Genomic DNA, 20,343 nt, shown 5'->3' with positions numbered 1-20,343 from the left:
AGGGCTGCTGAAGCGATGGGGTTTTTAAAAGCGTCTGAAACTTTCAACTTACCTCGTTCCACTCTCAAGGACTACGTGAAAAGCAACGGGAGGAACACGGTAGAAGCCTTAATAGGAAGGAAACCAGCGTTATCTACAGAGGTAGAGGAGTTTGTACGGTATTGCCTTGTTATGGAGCACAAATATTATGGATTATGTGCTAAGGATGTCAAGCGTGTGGCATACACCGTGGCTATAAGGAACGGAGTAAGGCATCCATCTCTTTTCAAGAGAGAGAAAAAAGACAGCGAGGCGAAAATGTACATCAGTTATTTTCCATTTTAGAGCCAGAAATGGTTAACATAAAATTCTCTCCCAATCGCATTTTTAATGTGGTATTACCACAGTGCAACACAAAAGTTGTGAAGTTGTTGTTCTAAAAGGTAGAAGGCAAGTTGAAAGTCTCTTATACCCTCTTTCATTTCAATACTGGATTATAACAGTAATCTGTTCGCAATATACGAATGACTTAAGTTATCTTTGACGATTTATTCTCATTTAAACTATCTTATTTCTGTCGTGAGATGGTAAAGTTGCGTCATATTGTGATATAATAAATATATATTGTTTAAATCTTGTCCGTCTAATCACAATAAATTCTTATTAAATATTAAAATATTACAATAATTAACATTTAATATTCGATAAAGAACATAATTTAATATTTTAAATATTTTAAATGTTAATTATTGTAATATTTTAATATTTAATAAGAATGTATTGTGATTAGACGGACAAGATTTAAACAATATATACTTATTTCTGTCATTAAATCTTTTACATTCTTCGAATTATCTTCTAATACAGTTCAATGTGAAAGTTAATGCTGTGGAATATTTTTTTATAATAATTCCAACTATTTTGACAAAAATATAAATTATTTTTTTATATTTTTACTTTCTTCGCTCCTGTAACCCACTGAATTAGCCCTGTACATCTTATAGCAGGTGGACGAAATTTGGACCACTTTCATATAACCGATGAAATTACATTATTTATAAAAACTTAAATTAATATTTTGTCAGCGTCCGTTTGCACCCCTGTGTATGAATTGCTTCATAAATCTTTGAATTTTACATTGTTACGCAATATACAGGAAGATTGGCCGGAAGTCCTTAGAAGTCCTACCGCACGAAACATAATCTAAGTTCTGTTTTTCTCTTGGGAAATAAGGCAATACGTGCTTTCCATATTGCGGTTAGGAAAGTAGAACAAACCCAATTGACCAATGAGAAACGCCGATTCCAGGACGGTTCCCTCGAACCACGTCATAACTACGCGTCTTTCGATCCTTATCAATTTGCACGATCTTTACTCTAAGAGGGATTTTTCGAACGTTAAGAGTTGCTGACGGAATCTGTGCCGCTCAACGTGGTGAGTACATGTTTGTTCTACTGTGACTGTAGGTGAGGTACTCGGTCTGGTTCGAGCTATACATAATGGATAGAGGATTCGGATTGTCAATCTAGGGAATTTCAGCAACAAAGGAAGTGTACGAGTGCGATCGGAAAGTTTCAAGACTGCGCGTATAAAAACCCGTACACTTATCTCAGGTATTAAATTCATCCATCACCCTCGAAGTAGTTCCCCTGGGAGTGAACACAACGATCCCAGCGCCGCTGCCAAGCCTGGAAGCATCCCTGGAAATCTTTCTTTGTCAGCCTGTCAAGCACCATCTGCGATTCTGCCTGAATCTCTTCTATCGTCTCAAATCTCCTTCCCTTTAGCTGAATTTTCATCTTTGGGAAGAGGAAGAAGTCACACGGCGAATAAGGAGGGTGCGGGATAACGGCCATGGTGTTTGAGGCCAAAAACTGCCGAACTTTGAGGGCGGTGTGCGCTGGCGCGTTGTCATGATGCAGCAGCCAGACAGCTCAGAAAGATTTCCAGGGATGCTTCCAGGCTTGGCAGCGGCGCTGGGATCGTTGTGTTCACTCCCAGGGGAACTACTTCGAGGGTGATGGATGAATTTAATACCCGAGATAAGTGTACGGGTTTTTATACGCGCAGTCTAGAAACTTTCCGATCGCACCTCGTACCAAATACGACGTAAAGTTAAGTGTTCCACTAAAGGTTTGTACCAAGGACGAACAGCATGCAATAGCAGGTTTTTTCAGTGTCCAAAAGGGGTAGGAGATCTATCAACAGTTGTCTGTCTAATTAATATGGACAGAACTTTTTACCACAATAAAGTGCACGCGAGTGGATCGGGAAATATCACTCCATGTACTGACTGCTCTACAACTCACGTCACTGCTTTGTATATTCAAAAAATGTATATATTTCCTCCGTTCTAAAACAAGAGTGGCTTTGCTTGAAAAGCTTATACAGCTGTATACTCGTATGATTCATACGTACCTAAATATGCTTTTCGTGTGAATAATTACATTCATATTATCAGAGTGTCCCATGATATCAACCAGAAATGTCAGATTATTTCTCGACTTACAATATAACTATCTTCATATATATCACACAATCTCTTTGGCGTTCTTCCTACGCTTAAGCAACGAACTCTAGAACAGTACGGTACACCAATGTGTTCGCCAGCCACATCTTCCAGACAGGATGTGAACTTCCTGTTGTTCAGTGGTCAAGGTCGTATGAAATTCACAGGTTTTATAACTGTCTTTATCAAATGGTTTACAATAAAAACAGTTTTACATAATACCTTCTGGTGAATAATGCAGTGGAATAACAATATTTTCTAATCAGGACAATCACCATTTATTGCACCTTGCATTTCTATTTAAGATTCCTACGATTCAACTCTCTGACAGATGTTCCTCCACCCCTGCGTTAGATGGAAGTGAGTGGTCACTTCAACTCGACAAAATACTCCCCTCCTTTAGTACACATTAGATTAGAGCAGTGGTATTCAACCTGATGTACGCGTACCCCCGGGGGTACGCGAAGACATCTTAGGGGGTACGTGAAATTTTAAGAAAATATATTATTTTATGATAGAAACTGAATAATCAGTAATGCAATTTATTTAATTTATTTTAGATGTAGATTATATACTATGTATAACTTGAATTATACACCAACAACTTTGGGGGTACGAACTTGAAGAGAAATTATATCGGGGGGTACGCGAAGACATCTTAGCGGGTACGTGAAATTTAAAAAAAACATATATATTATTTTATGATAAACACTAAATAATCAGCAATGTAATTTATTTAATTTATTTTAGATGTAGATTATATACTATGTATAACTTGAATTATACACCAACAACTTTGGGGGTACAAAGTTGAAGAGAAATTATATCTGGGGGTACGCGAACAAAAAAGGTTGAATACCACTGGATTAGAGGATGGTCTTTCAATCGACCGAGTTATAACAGTTTTCATAACCATCAGATTTGTTTTAAAATATAACATGGCACCAGGAAACAGTGTAGGAATTATAGTACAGGATTTAAAAAAGGGATTAAGTGGGACTGAATCACGTAAAATAAGGCTTGGCAACCATCTTGATATTTACGATACGAATTTAAAATATTCTCTGTGTGTTCAGAGATAAAACTAACGACATGATCTTCATATCAACTTGCTGATAGATGCTGGTGATCAACAGATCTCTCAAAAATGATACCAAAAATCCATATTTTAAGTATCCAACTAGGCTGATACCCTTTGTATTACGATTAGTAATCGCTGTATAGAACAAAATGCACTGCAACTAGTACTGTTCAATTGAAGTGTTTCCAGAAACGGTGTTTCTCTGAAATAGAAATAGAAATTATATTCTGTCAGCGTAAAAAGCGAATTGGCACGCTGTTATAAAGTATTTCTCCTGCCGCGTTCTATGTATCTTCCGAGATTGAATGTAAAAAAAAAAAAAATCAAGAACAAATAACGCGCTGAGAGCCCAGGGGGACTCTGGGGATTGGAAGAGGGGCAAAGCTTCCAGTCATTCTAGTGACCGAACTACAACAATTTTCAGAAGCTTCGGATTTGTTCTGAAATACGACATAAAGGGACTTGATAAACATCGAAATATAGTTCATACCTCTTGGATTTACACTGGGCGTAAGGCAAATCCGAGTGTTTAACGAGGTACTGAAAACAATTTAATTCGATTTTCCACGTGCAGTGTTTCTCAAACTTTCGTCCGGCGACTGGTATAAATCACTTTTAGCTGTGCCCCAGATGTTTAATGCAGATAAGAGCTCGCGTTATAAAACTAATAAATGCTGCATATGTCACAATACGGGGAGATATAAAACACTTATTACCATCGAACTTAATCAAATACTAACCACATCAAAAATAAACATGATAATTAGAAATTGGGGTTCTCACGGCGGTGAGTATGAATATGGCTGTCTTCTGGGTTGAAGCGTCGTGTAGCGATGACTCATCGCCCTGATGATGGAGGCAGCCAGGACCTCCGAAACGACGGTAAACTTCTACCGTGCCATTTAATCTGGTAGAAGTTTACTATCGTTGGTAAAATTCTACAAGACTACACGGCGCTACAACCCAGAAGACAGCCATCTTAAACATTATAATTATTTTGGACACTGTCTATAGTCAGAAGTTTATTTTCAAACATGATGCCCGGGAATCAAAACCAGCTCTGTCCAAGAGGTTGAAGGGAGTAAGAAGCTACCTTCCCTGTTATTTTATGAAGGAAAGAAATCCAAGTTCCGAAACGTCGTTTTTTAAAACACTTATTACGATGGCCAACTTCAGAAATAATTATCATGCTTTGAAAATACGTCATTGTCAATAGCATTTAAACTTGGTGCATCGAAAATATATCTTAAAACAGTTTTACACTTAACATCGCAAACCAGTTTCTATACTACGAGTAGTGTGGTTTAAACAGTGTATAAAAGTCTGTGATATGAACATGTACGAATGTAATTCAAACATGGATTAATCTTTGGAACGGCCTAAGCAATGGAAAAGGGATGTAGGGTAGGAGAATGTGGACGTATCGATATGAACTGCACCGCTACTGAATGAATTTCCATTCCAAAAGAGTCAGTATTTTTCTCATTCAAATCTCCACGTCATTAAGGTGGCCTCTTCATACACCTATATGTAGTCTATACATTACGTTAGAATGACGTAAAATGGTCCAGTGGTTAGCACTCCTGCTTCGTATTAGGAGATCCCTTCAAAATTTCGGCCCGGAGACTGGTTATCCTTGATGTTTTCGTGGTTTTCCTTAGTCCCTCCAAATAAATGCCGGGATAATACTTTAAATTAGGCCACTATCACTTCCTTCCACATCCTTTCCGATTCATTGTTCACTATCATCCTCTCGTTTGACACTGCATAGTCTAAGCTATGTTAAATAAAGTTTAAAGAAATAAATCTGGCTCGGAGCAATCAACACACATGTGACAATCTTCACGATTCGTTCTCTATTCGTAGATCGTTTCACACTGACATTCGTTGATGACTTCTTATTTTATTTAGTGTTCTGTCTGACGAAAGGTCCATATGAACAGGATCCTTCCATCCTTTTCTCGGACTGGGACCTGTTCATATACGTTCTTGGCAGATGATCCAGAAGTGGTTTGCCATTGCCTTCTTCTGTGTGTGAATGGAGTAATTGTTGGGATGCCACGGAGAAACCGGGGAAGCCCCCGGAGGAAAACTCCGTGTTGCCTAGACCACGGCCTTGCCCAACACAAGTTATAAATTCGGGCACCGCCGGGAATCGAACCCGGGACCCCAGGATTACAAGGCCAGCGTTCTAACCGCTAGACCACCTCATCTTATTATTATTTAGTGTTCTGTCTGACGAAAGGTCCATATGAACAGGATCCTTCCATCCTTTTCTCGGACTGGGACCTGTTCATATACGTTCTTGGCAGATGATCCAGAAGTGGTTTGCCATTGCCTTCTTCTGTGTGTTAATGGAGTAATTGTTGGGATGCCACGGAGAAACCGGGGAAGCCCCAGGAGGAAAACTCCGTGTTGCCTAGACCACGGCCTTGCCCAACACAAGGCACCGCCGGGAATCGAACCCGAGACCCCAGGATTACGAGGCCAGCGTTCTAACCACTAGACGACCCCTATTCTAATTAAATACATATCTTAACTGCGATTGACATCTGAGCCCAGGGCATATGTGACCTTCGTTCCACAACATTTTTCAATAATGGTTTCCGAAACAAGAGTAATTTCTTCATTTCAAAATATGTATTTACCTGGATGATTAATTAGTTGGCTATTAGCTTGATTACTTAACTAGCTTGCTTAATTAACAATCATATATCGATAAATGTGATGACAGTAAGTGATGTGATACTCCGGATTTAAATAGATCCATCATAATTAAGGTGATATGGAATTTTTGGTGAAAAAACTAGCAAAGAAAAATTTCCCAGAGCATTTGTCAACAACAAATCTCATATGGACTGCCCAAGGGTTGATCCCGGATCTTCGGGTTGAGAACTAATTGTTGGTTGGTTATCTAATTTATTTATTTTTTATTTATTTACTGCAAATTCCATAATTGTAAACATATACTCGTGGTATAATGGTCAGCACTGCTGTACCATGTGCGGGTTTTCCTGGGTACTAACCTAACCTAACCTTGACGTGTTTTCTCATTTGACTTCATTCTCTATTCGCAATTAAAAATTCAGCTGTTATTGCACACCAACTACAAGTAACTCAAGCAGCTGGCAAAGACGTTGTCAAACAAATCAATAAATCATTTTTGTTCTGTAAAGTTGGTACGGCTGTTTGAAATTTTTATTTTTTACGAATTACACGTGTAAGCTAAAGCGAAGTGACGCTGTCCTCTTTAGTAGCAAGTCTGTACTGGAGCGCCACACGACAGGCAGAAAGCGAACTAGGAATCGGGAGTTTCCAAATGGGGAGGGAATCAGTGGCTCGACAGGTGTGGAAATCAATACAACTACATCCGGGCAATTGTTACTGGACTTAAATGAATGGATGCCTCGGGTGGATGGACATGAATCTATGAATGAACGAGCGAGATTTGAATAGTTCCCACCAAACCGATTATTGTAAGGAAATATGACAGACTGGCTGAATGCGCAAAGCATTTGTTATAACTACGCTATCTTGTTTCTAAGGCCTCGAATCGGGCGTTGGTCGCCTGTGGTGTAGAAGTTTTGTAAATTATTATTGCAAGACGCCTCAGATAGGGCAATTGATCATCATGAAAAATCTTTCCATGACTCGGCCAAGTCCGTTGTAAACATAACCTATAATAAGTTGACACAAAAAAAATATATTTATTCTTTTACAGAAACTGAATGCACTACTGCGCTATAGACATGTCTCATTAAAAATGTACGATTCTTAATAACATTATTGTATTGAGCTGTGATTCTCATTTATGACAAATTTCTCGGTACTTATTCCTTCTTTCACACGTATCAAACGAGTCACCACTTTCTCATAGAGCAGCACCGCGCACACTCTCAATCGATACTAAAACCAAAATGGAGTCGCTGCAGTTCGAACACGTCATTCAACTAATTGCTTCTATAAAGTGGAGAGTTTTAGTGTTGAATCTAGATTCTGATTGTTTTAAATAATGTTTCGTGTTGATATAAAAGTAACCTTTGTTTCATATCGCCAGTGACTGGATTTCTACGAAATGGGATGCCCCGCTTTTCGTGTCTGTGAGTGATGTGTTTCACTTCAATGGTTTATACAGCTCTTCTCAGCATGACGGGAACTTACTCAAGCATGGAACCTTCCAGCGTAATGATAGCCATTTTCATCACAGCTGTTCTGTACAGCAGGGTTGTGACAGGTGACAGTCTCCTTTAAACCATCTTTATTGTTAGCTTTATTGTTTGTTTTTATTCCTTAATTTATATTTTAAGGATTTCATTTTTATAAAAAAACTATAAAAAAAACAGATAAATCAAGGATGATGAGCACAATTTTGGTTGTGAAAACCTGATGGGACGAAACCAGTCGAAAGACCTAGGCGTAGGTGGGAGGATAATATTAAAATGAATATTAGGGAAATCTAGTTTGGATGTAATCAACTGATAAAGGATATACAAACCGGTGGTAGACTCACGTGAACACGGTAATGAGTTTTTTTTAAAGGACTCTTGTCCATGAAGTTAATGAGTTCGTTAGTTCTGGTTGGAAAATCCAAATGTAAAGAAACAAATAGGTAGACCGATGAGATTACTGAAGAACAATATTAAAATATATAAGAGATTAGTACTCGTAAAAGACACGAAATATATCGTCTGAATTAAGTATTAGCAATGTTCAACTTTCTGGTTCTGTAACAAAATTTGCTAAATATAATTAATCCTGTCTGACTACTTAGGTTAATTCAAATTTTGAACGGAAATTAACATTTGTACTTCTGTTTAAAATTAAATGGGATTATGTAAGACTTGAGGTTCTCACAGCGGTGAGTATGAAGATTTCTGTCTTCTGGGTTGTTGCGCTGTGTAGTCTGGTCAATGTTTACCAACGTTTCAGAGGTCATACTGCCTCCGTCATCAGTGCGATTCTTAGTATGAAGATTTCTGTCTTCTGGGTTGTTGCGCTGTGTAGTCTGGTCAATGTTTACCAACGTTTTAGAGGTCATACTGCCTCCGTCATCAGGGCGATGAGTATGAAGATTTCTGTCTTCTGGGTTGTTGCGCTGTGTAGTCTGGTCAATGTTTACCAACGTTTTAGAGGTCATACTGCCTCCGTCATCAGTGCGATTCTTAGTATGAAGATTTCTGTCTTCTGGGTTCTTGCGCTGTGTGGTCTGGTCAATGTTTACCAACGTTTCAGAGGTCATACTGCCTCCGTCATCAGTGCGATTCTTAGTATGAAGATTTCTGTCTTCTGGGTTGTTGCGCTGTGTAGTCTGGTCAATGTTTACCAACGTTTTAGAGGTCATACTGCCTCCGTCATCAGTGCGATTCTTAGTATGAAGATTTCTGTCTTCTGGGTTCTTGCGCTGTGTGGTCTGGTCAATGTTTACCAACGTTTCAGAGGTCATACTGCCTCCGTCATCAGTGCGATTCTTAGTATGAAGATTTCTGTCTTCTGGGTTGTTGCGCTGTGTAGTCTGGTCAATGTTTACCAACGTTTTAGAGGTCATACTGCCTCCGTCATCAGTGCGATTCTTAGTATGAAGATTTCTGTCTTCTGGGTTCTTGCGCTGTGTGGTCTGGTCAATGTTTACCAACGTTTCAGAGGTCATACTGCCTCCGTCATCAGTGCGATTCTTAGTATGAAGATTTCTGTCTTCTGGGTTGTTGCGCTGTGTAGTCTGGTCAATGTTTACCAACGTTTTAGAGGTCATACTGCCTCCGTCATCAGTGCGATTCTTAGTATGAAGATTTCTGTCTTCTGGGTTCTTGCGCTGTGTGGTCTGGTCAATGTTTACCAACGTTTCAGAGGTCATACTGCCTCCGTCATCAGTGCGATTCTTAGTATGAAGATTTCTGTCTTCTGGGTTGTTGCGCTGTGTAGTCTGGTCAATGTTTACCAACGTTTTAGAGGTCATACTGCCTCCGTCATCAGTGCGATTCTTAGTATGAAGATTTCTGTCTTCTGGGTTCTTGCGCTGTGTGGTCTGGTCAATGTTTACCAACGTTTCAGAGGTCATACTGCCTCCGTCATCAGTGCGATTCTTAGTATGAAGATTTCTGTCTTCTGGGTTGTTGCGCTGTGTAGTCTGGTCAATGTTTACCAACGTTTCAGAGGTCATACTGCCTCCGTCATCAGTGCGATTCTTAGTATGAAGATTTCTGTCTTCTGGGTTCTTGCGCTGTGTGGTCTGGTCAATGTTTACCAACGTTTTAGAGGTCATACTGCCTCCGTCATCAGTGCGATTCTTAGTATGAAGATTTCTGTCTTCTGGGTTGTTGCGCTGTGTAGTCTGGTCAATGTTTACCAACGTTTTAGAGGTCATACTGCCTCCGTCATCAGTGCGATTCTTAGTATGAAGATTTCTGTCTTCTGGGTTCTTGCGCTGTGTGGTCTGGTCAATGTTTACCAACGTTTCAGAGGTCATACTGCCTCCGTCATCAGTGCGATTCTTAGTATGAAGATTTCTGTCTTCTGGGTTGTTGCGCTGTGTAGTCTGGTCAATGTTTACCAACGTTTTAGAGGTCATACTGCCTCCGTCATCAGTGCGATTCTTAGTATGAAGATTTCTGTCTTCTGGGTTCTTGCGCTGTGTGGTCTGGTCAATGTTTACCAACGTTTCAGAGGTCATACTGCCTCCGTCATCAGTGCGATTCTTAGTATGAAGATTTCTGTCTTCTGGGTTGTTGCGCTGTGTAGTCTGGTCAATGTTTACCAACGTTTTAGAGGTCATACTGCCTCCGTCATCAGGGCGATGAGTATGAAGATTTCCGTCTTCTGGGTTGTTGCGCTGTGTAGTCTGGTCAATGTTTACCAACGTTTTAGAGGTCATACTGCCTCCGTCATCAGGGCGATGAGTATGAAGATTTCTGTCTTCTGGGTTGTTGCGCTGTGTAGTCTGGTCGTTGTTAACCAACGTTTTAGAGGTCATACTGCCTCCGTCATCAGGGCGATGAGTATGAAGATTTCTGTCTTCTGGGTTGTCGCGCTGTGTAGTCTGGTCAATGTTTACCAACGTTTCAGAGGTCATACTGCCTCCATCATCAGGGCGATGAGTATGAAGATTTCCGTCTTCTGGGTTGTTGCGTTGTGTAGTCTGGTCGATGTTATCCAACGTTTCAGAGGTCATACTGCCTCCGTCATCAGGGCGATGAGTATGAAGATTTCTGGGTTGTTGCGATCGCCCTGATGACGGAGGCAGTATGACCTCTGAAACGTTGGATAACATCGAACAGACTACACAACGCAACAACCCAGAAGACGGAAATCTTCTAAATGGGATTACTTCAGATTCTCAGAAAACCATTTCATAAATTAAATACATCATCCACTTCCATAGATACCTGTGTGTTTTCGTGTAAATGTCATTTCGAAATTACATCAACTCTGTCCATCCATTTGTCCTCTTTTCCTTCATTGCTTTTATACGAGTGAAATTGTTTCTTATGTATGACCACAATACTAAGTTACTATCAGTAATTACAGTACTTTTAGGGCGATTAAAAGAAACAGTGTGAGATAACAAACTTGGGTGAAAAGAATTCGACACGAAATGTGAAATTATTACACTATTTTATGACATGCGCAGAAGGGATCATGTGGTTATAAACGGTCTTCTGTCGGGTTTCTTAAAAAAAAAGATAATTGACTTTGGGGTTCTATAACTCCACTGAATTTATATGATTTGAGGTTTGAAGATGGCAACAACCCAGAAGACAGCAAGCCATCTTCCACGGAATTTCTTGATCAGCCGAATAACGAACACTTCTATTATGAAAGTAAATAGACCTATTAAAAAGTTTGTTTCTAACAGGTATATAAACCTGAAAGATGGGCATTTATAATATTAGTTGCGTCTATGGATTACGCACATTGATCTAGCACGCCCCAATATTTACGTTGAGATTGTATTATGATTCTTTAATCGGAGATCAGATAACTCCACAGTTTAAACATCAAAGCATCGAATAGGATTCAAACTCTCAGCCCAACAGAGCGTGTATTAAATCCTGTGAGCACATTGGTCGACTTATGCGCTAACATGTTTGTAGTTTCTTTAAACAATTTTATTGGTTGGATAAAATTTTACGTGAAGCCGTGTCCTAGAGGCGACACGACGCTCATTTTAAATCTCTATCCTTCCTACCAGCAAATCCCAAAATATACTACTCAATTTTTAATGGTTTGGAATGGCTGACAATGTTTTCAAAATAAAACCTACTTTGTTTCGAAAGGATTCGCAATGCTTTTAAATGAGATAAATAAGTAGAAACTAATACAAACACTTTAATAGAGACCATAAACGGACGTTATAATTTGGAAGACGTAGACGCAGATGGAATGATATTATTTTTCTTTTCATCTCCAGTACATAGCATTCAGCGTGGTGGTTAGCAGGATTCACGACCCATCAGTACATGGGTTCGATCGGGACCGCGACATTTAACGCGAGATGATGATGAAAGTGGAGTAAATGTTGGGATGCCACGGAGAAACCGGGGAAACCCCGGAGGAAAACTCCGTGATGCCTAGACCACGGTCTTGCCCAACACAAGTTGTAAATCTGAGCACCGCCGGGAATCGAACCCGGGACCTCAATATTACAAGCCCAGCGTTCTAACCGTTAGACCACCGTGGAGGTTATGATATTATTAAAACGAATCTCAACCGAAATTTATTGCGAAGCTGTTAATTGAATTTATCTTATATATTAAATATATATTAAGTATATATTAAATTTTGTCCGTCTAATCACAATAATTCTTATTAAATATTAAAATATTACAATAATTAACATTTAAAATATTTAAAATATTAAATGATGTTCTTTATCGAAATATTCGATTTACATTAGATCATCATTTTTCTTGTTTCACGACATGTTTCAGTTCCTAAAAGAACCATCCTCAGGTTAATTATTGTAATATTTTAATATTTAATAAGAATTATTGTGATTAGACGGATAAAATTTAATATATACTTATTATATCACAATATGACGCAACTTTACCATCTTATGAATTTACCTTACTTGACATAGGGTCCATTGATGAGATTTTGTGAATACGGTCATGAAACTTCGAAATCAACACGAAATTCCCTGAGTATGTGAATAATTATGCTCGGTGGAGTCGGTTAATGTTCAGACGTACTTAGCCGAATTCTCAGAGTGCCTGTTAGCATTTTGATTTTGTTTTGGAAAATTCTGGCAGTCTTGTTGCAGCCACCACACTGCTGAACCAGAAGGAACATAAGACGCCCCAAGCAGCAGAGAAGGCAAACGATCTGTCCTGCTTCGTTTGCGATAGCATGGACGCCGGGGAACGATGCAGCAATCTCAACACCAGCGGAGTCAGCTTCATACAGAAGTGTCGCGATGACCGAAGGACCTGCATGGTAAGCCAGGCGTCTCCCGCGTCATTTAGTTAATAAATTGGAGACGGAGCTGTTTTACAGCACGATGGTTTAACGCAATATACAGACATCCCAGAAAGATGTAAACACATTTCGGACGTATGTAACATGGTCTCTCACTCAGAGTGAGGAACACAGATTGCAGGTGTTTGAGAAAAGGGTGTTGAGGAGGATATTTGGTCCTAGGAGAGAAGACGATGGGGCGTGGAGAAAACTGCACAATGACGAGCTTAAAAATCTGTACTGCTCCCCCAGTATTGTGAGGGTGATTAAGTCGAGAAGAATGAGATGGGCGGGGCATGTAGCGCGCATGGATGGGACAAGAGGTGTGCACCGGGTACTGGTTGGGAAACCTGAAGGGAAAAGACCGCTGGGGAGACCTAGACGTAGATGGGAGGATAATCTCAGGCGGGATCTATGGGAGATAGGAGTTGAAGGAAACTGGATTCTGTTGGCCCAGGACAGGGTCCGGTGGAGGGCTTTGGTTAATTCGGTGATGAACCTTCGGGTTCGGTAAGCCATCTAGTTAGTTAGTTAGTAATCGTTGTGTGTTTTCATCTTTCTGGGACACTCTGTACATGCAAATTCACTCCGGATAAGCAGATGTGAATGAGATCTCACTCATCTTTAGTGACAACAAGAACTTTGCTTTAAATTGGACATGATCTGCTGATTTAATTGAGGTTTCAAATCATTGTCACACTTATTCATCGTTCGTGCAACAATTCTTTCAGAGGCTGAGTTATTGCGTCGAATTACAGGATGATTAGTGAATAATAAATTGTAAAAAATATGTGGGGAGCGGTCTTGGCCTAATTCAAGGAACTATTCAGGAATTTCAGTACAGTGACTGATGAAAACCACGAAAACCTCTGAATAATCGGTGACAAAGCCAAATTGGAATTCCCTGATTACAAAGCAGGAGTTCTAACCATTCGATCACGACGTTCGGTGAAGTTCGTAATGTGTTTTTTTTTAATTGATATCGATCAGGTTTATCAATGATCCACACAAACATTTTAACCTTCAGTAAGACGTTGGGTCGTGTTCTTATGATGTGTTGTGTCTTTCGTAAAGACCGTATTACACTTCCATGATTCTTTAGCATAAATACAAATATTTAACATCGAGCCTTATATATTCATAATGATATTCAAGTTCCAGTTGTTTCCAGTTTCAAAATTTGTATGTGGTTAGCTCACTTTTTAAACTGCAATACTTAAATCCACTGGTCTTATTAAGTTATTATTACACAACTTACAGTTCGTATATTAACATTTCATGAGCCGGGATAGCTCAGTCAGTATAGTGACTAGCTACGGGCTGGACGACCGGGGTTCGATCCCCGACGGGGGCAGAGGATTTTTCCTCTAGCCTCTGCGTCCAGACCGGCTCTGGGGCCCACCCAACCTCCTCTACAATGGGTACCGGGGTTCTTTCCCGGGGGTAAAACCGGCCGGGGCGTGATGCTGACCACTCACCCCCATCTAGTGCCGAGGTCAAGGAAGAGAGGAGCTATACCTCCACTCACCCCAAACGCCTACATGGCGTATAGTGGGACAAACTTTACTTTTTTTATATTAACATTTCACGTTCAAGAGTGTGGGCTTTAAGATATTTTCCCTACAGCCACGAAGACGAGAAGAATGATCACGGACATTATCGAGGTCGCTTAGCTGTCAACAAAACCAGAGAAAGAAGCTTCCTAATGTCTTAGACAGAGCGTCCCAAAGAGATGTATATACATTATAATTCAGTGGTCGCTTGTCAGTCAATTGCTCGCCGCTGTCAAACTGTTTCACGAAAATAACGTTCGTCATTTTGAACACCTCTGAATGACATCAGGGGAGAACACTTAAAAACTTAACGCAGAACGGAATATCTCAAATAACACGCCCCTTGGTTTTCCGTGGCCCTTGCAGTAAGCAACCAGAGTTGAGGAACTTCCCGCAGTTGCCGGCAGATGTACCAACGTCTTATTTGCTTTGCACTTGACGTATACTTTAAACCCACCAGCCCCTGGTCTGAATTTATTTGGTGTTTCAGAAGATCGCTAAAATAAACGTAGGTCTACAGCAGGGGTCAGAAAACTGTGACCCGCGGGTCACCAATTTAGGAATTTGCCAATGCGAGAAAGTCAAACATTTCTGCTGATCAGGAGTACAATATCCAGTGCTGCAAACGGATGTTCTAATGAAACGAATAAAAATTTTATATGTGTAGGCCTGTAACATTACAACCGTATTTTTCTACAAAAATGCAATGTTCCGGTGATCAGACCAAATGACAATGAACAAAATAATATGAAAATTATTGTGGTATTAATAACTGTGGCTTTATCAAATTAACAATTACTTCAAATCAGGACTGTTTTAAAGGCAACAAGGAATGTCTTTACAATACACCTGTATGCTATCTGATTTCAAGCAAATACCAGAAATATGCTTTAAGTTACAGAAATAAAGTTTCGCTTATTGTCCAAGACAAGCCCTCGACAAAGATTATGAATAGCCAATGCGGCCATCGGTAATGAAAAAGTTTCCGAACTCTGGTCTACATAGTTAACGTTAACTATACTGTGATTTTTAGACAATATAAACTGCATGTTAGCATGGTTAGAGCAATTATTTGCCAACAGCGAGAGCTAAGTTCCCAAAAAACACTGAGATACTCAAAGCCGCGGTTTGTCTTCCACGATCCTTTTGATGGTTTTTTCATAGAATTACGGTGGTTAATGATCTAAAACTTCCACGGTGACTAATTATAATCAATTCTCCTCGGGCTACCACCCGTGTAATGTGGCTTAATAAAGAATGTTTTATATGGTGGTTGTTGACAGTCTGGAAGCTATAGAACTGGCTGTGGATCAAATTACAGTTCTGCCTTGAACAAATGTGCATTTATTGATACGAAAGCCACGTGCTACTTTTCGTCTGAACATAAACTGAAAACCGCAAAATACCGCACTTTAAAAAACTGCATACAAACAGAAAAACTGGATACTTTAATCCGCGATTGGTGACGGATAACTGTACTAAAAAAAGGTAAAACCAAGTAGGGGTTGAGGTTTTCCGAAGATGGCAGTCTTCTGAGTTGTTGCACCGTGTAGCCTTGTAGAATTTTACCAACGTTTCACTCATCGCCCTGAAGATAGAGGCAGCAAGGACCTCTGAAACGATGATAAACTTCTACCAGACTGCACGGCGCAACAACCCAGAAGACAGCCATCCGAGGTGAGCTCTCGCCTGACGCTGAACCTGTGCGTTGCAGGTGAAGCGGTACTCCTATTCCACCTCGACCGAGAACTCGTCCTACCCCTCCAAGCACCTGTGGTCTCTGCAACGGAACTGCATCAACAAGTGCGAGCCTGGTTGCATAGTAATAGGGGAGCGTACCAAGTTGTACGCATGCACTGCCTGTTGCGAGAAGTCTCTCTGCAACACGATGAACGACGCAGCCTCTAACCACCAGCACTCCACTTTCTTCGCCGTCCTCGGCGTCGTCCTACTAACTGCCTTCACGTCGTGACCAACACCCCCCTCCCCTCGGCCTTCCTCGGAATCACAGAAGTACCAACTGGATTTACATTCCCTTCTGACAGCTGTGGAAATTATAAAACTGCTCGTACAGTCCACGACTGTAATCTTGAGACTTTCGGGGTGAGGAAGTGGGGGACGTCCTGCATTCCTTGCAAGTCTCAAGATTACAGTCGTGGACTGTATTTCCTGTTTCGTTGGTAACTGCGAATTTATTACGTGTGGCGAGACAGGGGACAAAGAATATTATTCAAAAGATGAGCAACACGTGCTACGGACCATGCGTTAAAAAACTAATAAAACGGATAAAACTGTCACGTCAGACCACATCGAAGTTTCCTTAAACATATAAAAACATTTAATACTTTCATATCTGTTTTTATAGGACTTAAGTCAAACGTAATCTGTAATGATGTAAGCCATTCTTATCGTGGATCAGAGACCTTTTATATACAGCACTTCTCCTAGCCTAGCCTGTGAATAGCTTAATAACAGCCGCTTCTTACGAATTATTTAATAATAACCGTTTCTGTCAATTCTATTCAAAAATTCAAAAGAACACTGAGCATTTGAATTACATCTGATATTTTAACTTGTACAGTACTATAGCGTATTTTAACACTAAAATATTTTGAGAGACGCAATGTCCCGTAACAAGGAGCTGGTACTATTCAGAGTAAAATCCATCAAAGACACGTAATTACAATGGAAAATAATCATCGTATCGAGAGAAATTACATATACAGGCTACATATGAATTTATAGTGAGATTACACACAATATTAATTTTCTTCAGAATCTGAAATTTATGTTAAAATAAGAAAGACTAAAATAAATCAGAGCCATGTTCTATATATCGTTCTTTCTTTTAAATAATCATCTCGGAACGTAAATTTTCCAAAACAATATAAGCAAATTTAATATCAGTTACTTAAGAATACCAGCATCTATTAACTTGCATTCAAAAGTTTTCAAGAACGCGAAGAAATGGAATTACGTGATAGCAAATTTCAGTCAAGAACAACACAACAATATCACTGACAAAAAACTTCGGGCAGACTAAATTTAGGCGAAAATGATTTTTTTCTGCGAAAGAAAAACAAATCGTCCTTCAGTGACCAGCTTCGAAGATTTTCTTTTCTGTCACCCTAGAAGAGAAGTGCGATGATGATTCTCGAAACAATCAGAAATTTGTTATAGTTCTCACAACGCATTCCGCAAGAAAATACATTTCTGAAGACAAAAATTCTATTTATATTTAAAATAACTTCCACTGATATCGTTTTAAAGTCCAGTCTCAACTTTACGTGTGTGTCACATGCTTTAACAATCAATAATTCTACATTTTGTACGAATATGTTTCGTATGATACTCAATGCAAATAGTAATTATTTCCCTAAACAGCATAAACAGGACGATATTTGTAAAGGAGACGTTGGATTTCCTTTGCGGTACGGGCTGAATTCTTAAATATTATTTATGTGGGCATAGAATTTAAATAGATTTGAAGGGATATTTTTATGGTTTCAGACGAGGATAATATAGAGCCTAAGATAAAAAATGTAACAGGAGACGAGTTAAAAAATTATGCTCACAGAAACGTCAGATAAAGAAATATACTGGTAAATATGCATGTAAGCCCAGTAATGCTGTGCTTAAGAGCAGTCACGTAATCATATTCTCAAAGCTCATTGTAAATCGAACCGATCATACTTAAATTAACTTCAACTAGCCATAATTAAAATAACAATTTAGACGTAGTTACAAGGAGAGTTTTAAGTTTTGTGGGGTTTAGGCGTGTTAGATTGACCGTATACAATTTGTAAATAAGTTTATGAAACAAATAAATTTATTTATTGAATAAGCAAGAGGAATCATAGAAGGTAGAGTAATTTTTTTTCAGACTACACGGCGCTACAACCCAGAACACAGCCTCTTTGTACTCCCAGCAGTGAGAACGCCAGCTCTTAAAAGAAATCATATCAGAATAACAGCAACTTATCAACAGCAAAGAACGGATGAGTTACTAAAAATGTGTAATGCATAAGGTGTTTTGGACCGTAAACCATTTGAAGCCACATACATAACGCTCATAATAAATTATTTAATTACTAATTATAGGTAGGATTCAGTTATTAATCTATAGCTTGTTTTCACGGTAACGATAAGTATATTTATTAGTTTTCTAATGCTTTCTCCACAAGGATGGATTGCTCTGAAATCCATTACCAGATTCAGATGTTCAACTGAATTTTACATCTGCTCACAGACTTTATTATACAAAAAAAACTTTTACTTCTGAAGGTAAATGTGTAGGCCTATAACAAAATTATATGAGCCGGGATAGCTCAGTCAGTATATTGACTAGCTTACGGGCTGGACGACCGGGGTTCGATCCCCGACGGGGGCAGAGGATTTTTCCTCTAGCCTCTGCGTCCAGACCGGTTCTGGGGCCCACCCAGCCTCCTCTACAATGGGTACCGGGGTCCTTTCCCGGGGGTAAAGCCGGCCGGGGCGTGATGCTGACCACTCACCCCCATCTAGTGCCGAGGTCAAGAAAGAGAGGAGCTATACCTCCACTCACCCCAAACGCCTACATGGCGTATAGTGGGACAAACTTTACTTTACTTTACTTTATATCAAAATTATACTAATAAACTTTTCTGTATTAAAGTATAATATTTTCGAAAGACTAAATCGGAGTGTAACGTATACATTATTCAGCTTTCCAAACCACCCGTTTGTAATATGTTATGCACGAGAATGTCAGCTGGAAAGCAATCTGTCATCCACTACACCACCTTCATTTACACACTTAAGGACGAGGCGGAATCAAATTAGCAGTTTCTTGCCCGAGTAATCAGGATATTAGGATCAGTCACGGACATTGTCTTTCTCCCTGCCAAGACCGACATAACACGTCGTCTAATTTTCAAGTTGGAGCGTTTTGGGGGAGGCAATTAGACGGCAGCTCAGTGAAGCTCTAACAGGAAGCCTCCGGCAGAGATAATCGTGTTATTAAGAGCTGAACAGTTTCGTCTTACTTCTGATTGGACTGTCCCGCACAACTGACATGTAAAAGAAGTTGCCGTGGAAGCAGGGAGAAGCTTACGAATCAACTGCGGGGAGTTCTTGGCGAAATATCACGTTTTCCACTGCTACTGCTGAAACCAAAGTGTTTTAAAGCTTGCAGTAAAATCTGTTTCTTTGTTACTGTGGCAATCTGACATTTGCGACATTCCAACCCTCATTTATCCAAATGTTAATTTTATTATTATTAAACACAAAGCAACAGTTAACAGAGCTAATACAGATGAATCTTACTACATAAATTTACGCAGATTATATTAAATTAAGTAAGCAAGAAATAAACTACCTAAATCTAAACAGAACTACAGTAGTCTTTTGCTGAACACAAAGTTTCATTACCGAGATCACAGAAACCAGCCACTGGACTCTACCCTGAGCCAGCTGATCTAGTTCACGTCGAAGCACTCAATTTATTTAAGATTCACTTTTAACCCTCTTATCAGGGCTTAGGCAACTTTGGTCAGTTCTTTCAAGTTTTCAGATTAAAATTTTGTATACATTTATCTTCTCCCCATTTTTCTACATGTCTGGCACATCTCATCCTTTCAGATTTAATGGCTCTAATAATGTGTGGTGGGGTAAAAATTACAAAGTTCCTGGTTATGTACGTCATTTTAACCTCACTCTATTGTGTGTCTATTATGACACAATATTGTCAGCAAAGTATACGTATAATACAAGACAATACCATACAGAAA

General features: G+C 39.5%; 2 protein-coding genes across 4 annotated transcripts in view; one reads left to right on the top strand and one right to left on the bottom strand.

Annotated features, from left to right (window-relative positions):
• LOC110833757 (uncharacterized) overlaps positions 1-20,343 on the bottom strand; it is a 139,395-nt gene that overhangs the window by 90,057 nt on the left and 28,995 nt on the right. The gene's annotated exons all lie outside the window — the stretch shown is intronic.
• LOC110833760 (uncharacterized) lies at positions 1,334-18,419 on the top strand. 2 transcript variants are annotated; one of them, XM_087358390.1, is made up of 4 exons: positions 1,334-1,413; positions 7,627-7,803; positions 12,829-13,001; positions 16,290-18,419. In XM_087358390.1, exons 2-4 carry the CDS (start codon positions 7,677-7,679, stop codon positions 16,545-16,547), a joined length of 558 nt encoding a protein of 185 aa, XP_087214516.1. In that variant the 5' UTR covers positions 1,334-1,413; positions 7,627-7,676; the 3' UTR covers positions 16,548-18,419. The 2 variants fall into 2 exon arrangements, with proteins under 2 accessions (XP_087214516.1, XP_021927909.2); XM_022072217.2 differs by lacking the exon at positions 1,334-1,413 and having other exon boundaries at positions 6,539-7,803.

This window comes from Zootermopsis nevadensis, unplaced genomic scaffold, assembly GCF_977971745.1.
Source record: "Zootermopsis nevadensis isolate Lab colony 2312 unplaced genomic scaffold, Znev_1.0 Znev_ptg000030l, whole genome shotgun sequence".
NCBI lineage: Eukaryota > Metazoa > Arthropoda > Insecta > Blattodea > Termopsidae > Zootermopsis > Zootermopsis nevadensis.
Note: the sequence above shows the minus strand (reverse complement) of the source record. Positions and strands in the feature narration are given on the sequence as shown.

Bases quoted from the DNA above. Each gene is read 5' to 3' on its own strand.
- LOC110833760 (XM_087358390.1), top strand. From the start codon at position 7,677: ATGTGTTTCACTTCAATGGTTTATACAGCTCTTCTCAGCATGACGGGA. The intron at 7,804-12,828 runs GTGACAGTCTCC...GTCTTGTTGCAG, and splicing joins GTACAGCAGGGTTGTGACAG to CCACCACACTGCTGAACCAG. The intron at 13,002-16,289 runs GTAAGCCAGGCG...TGTGCGTTGCAG, and splicing joins ATGACCGAAGGACCTGCATG to GTGAAGCGGTACTCCTATTC.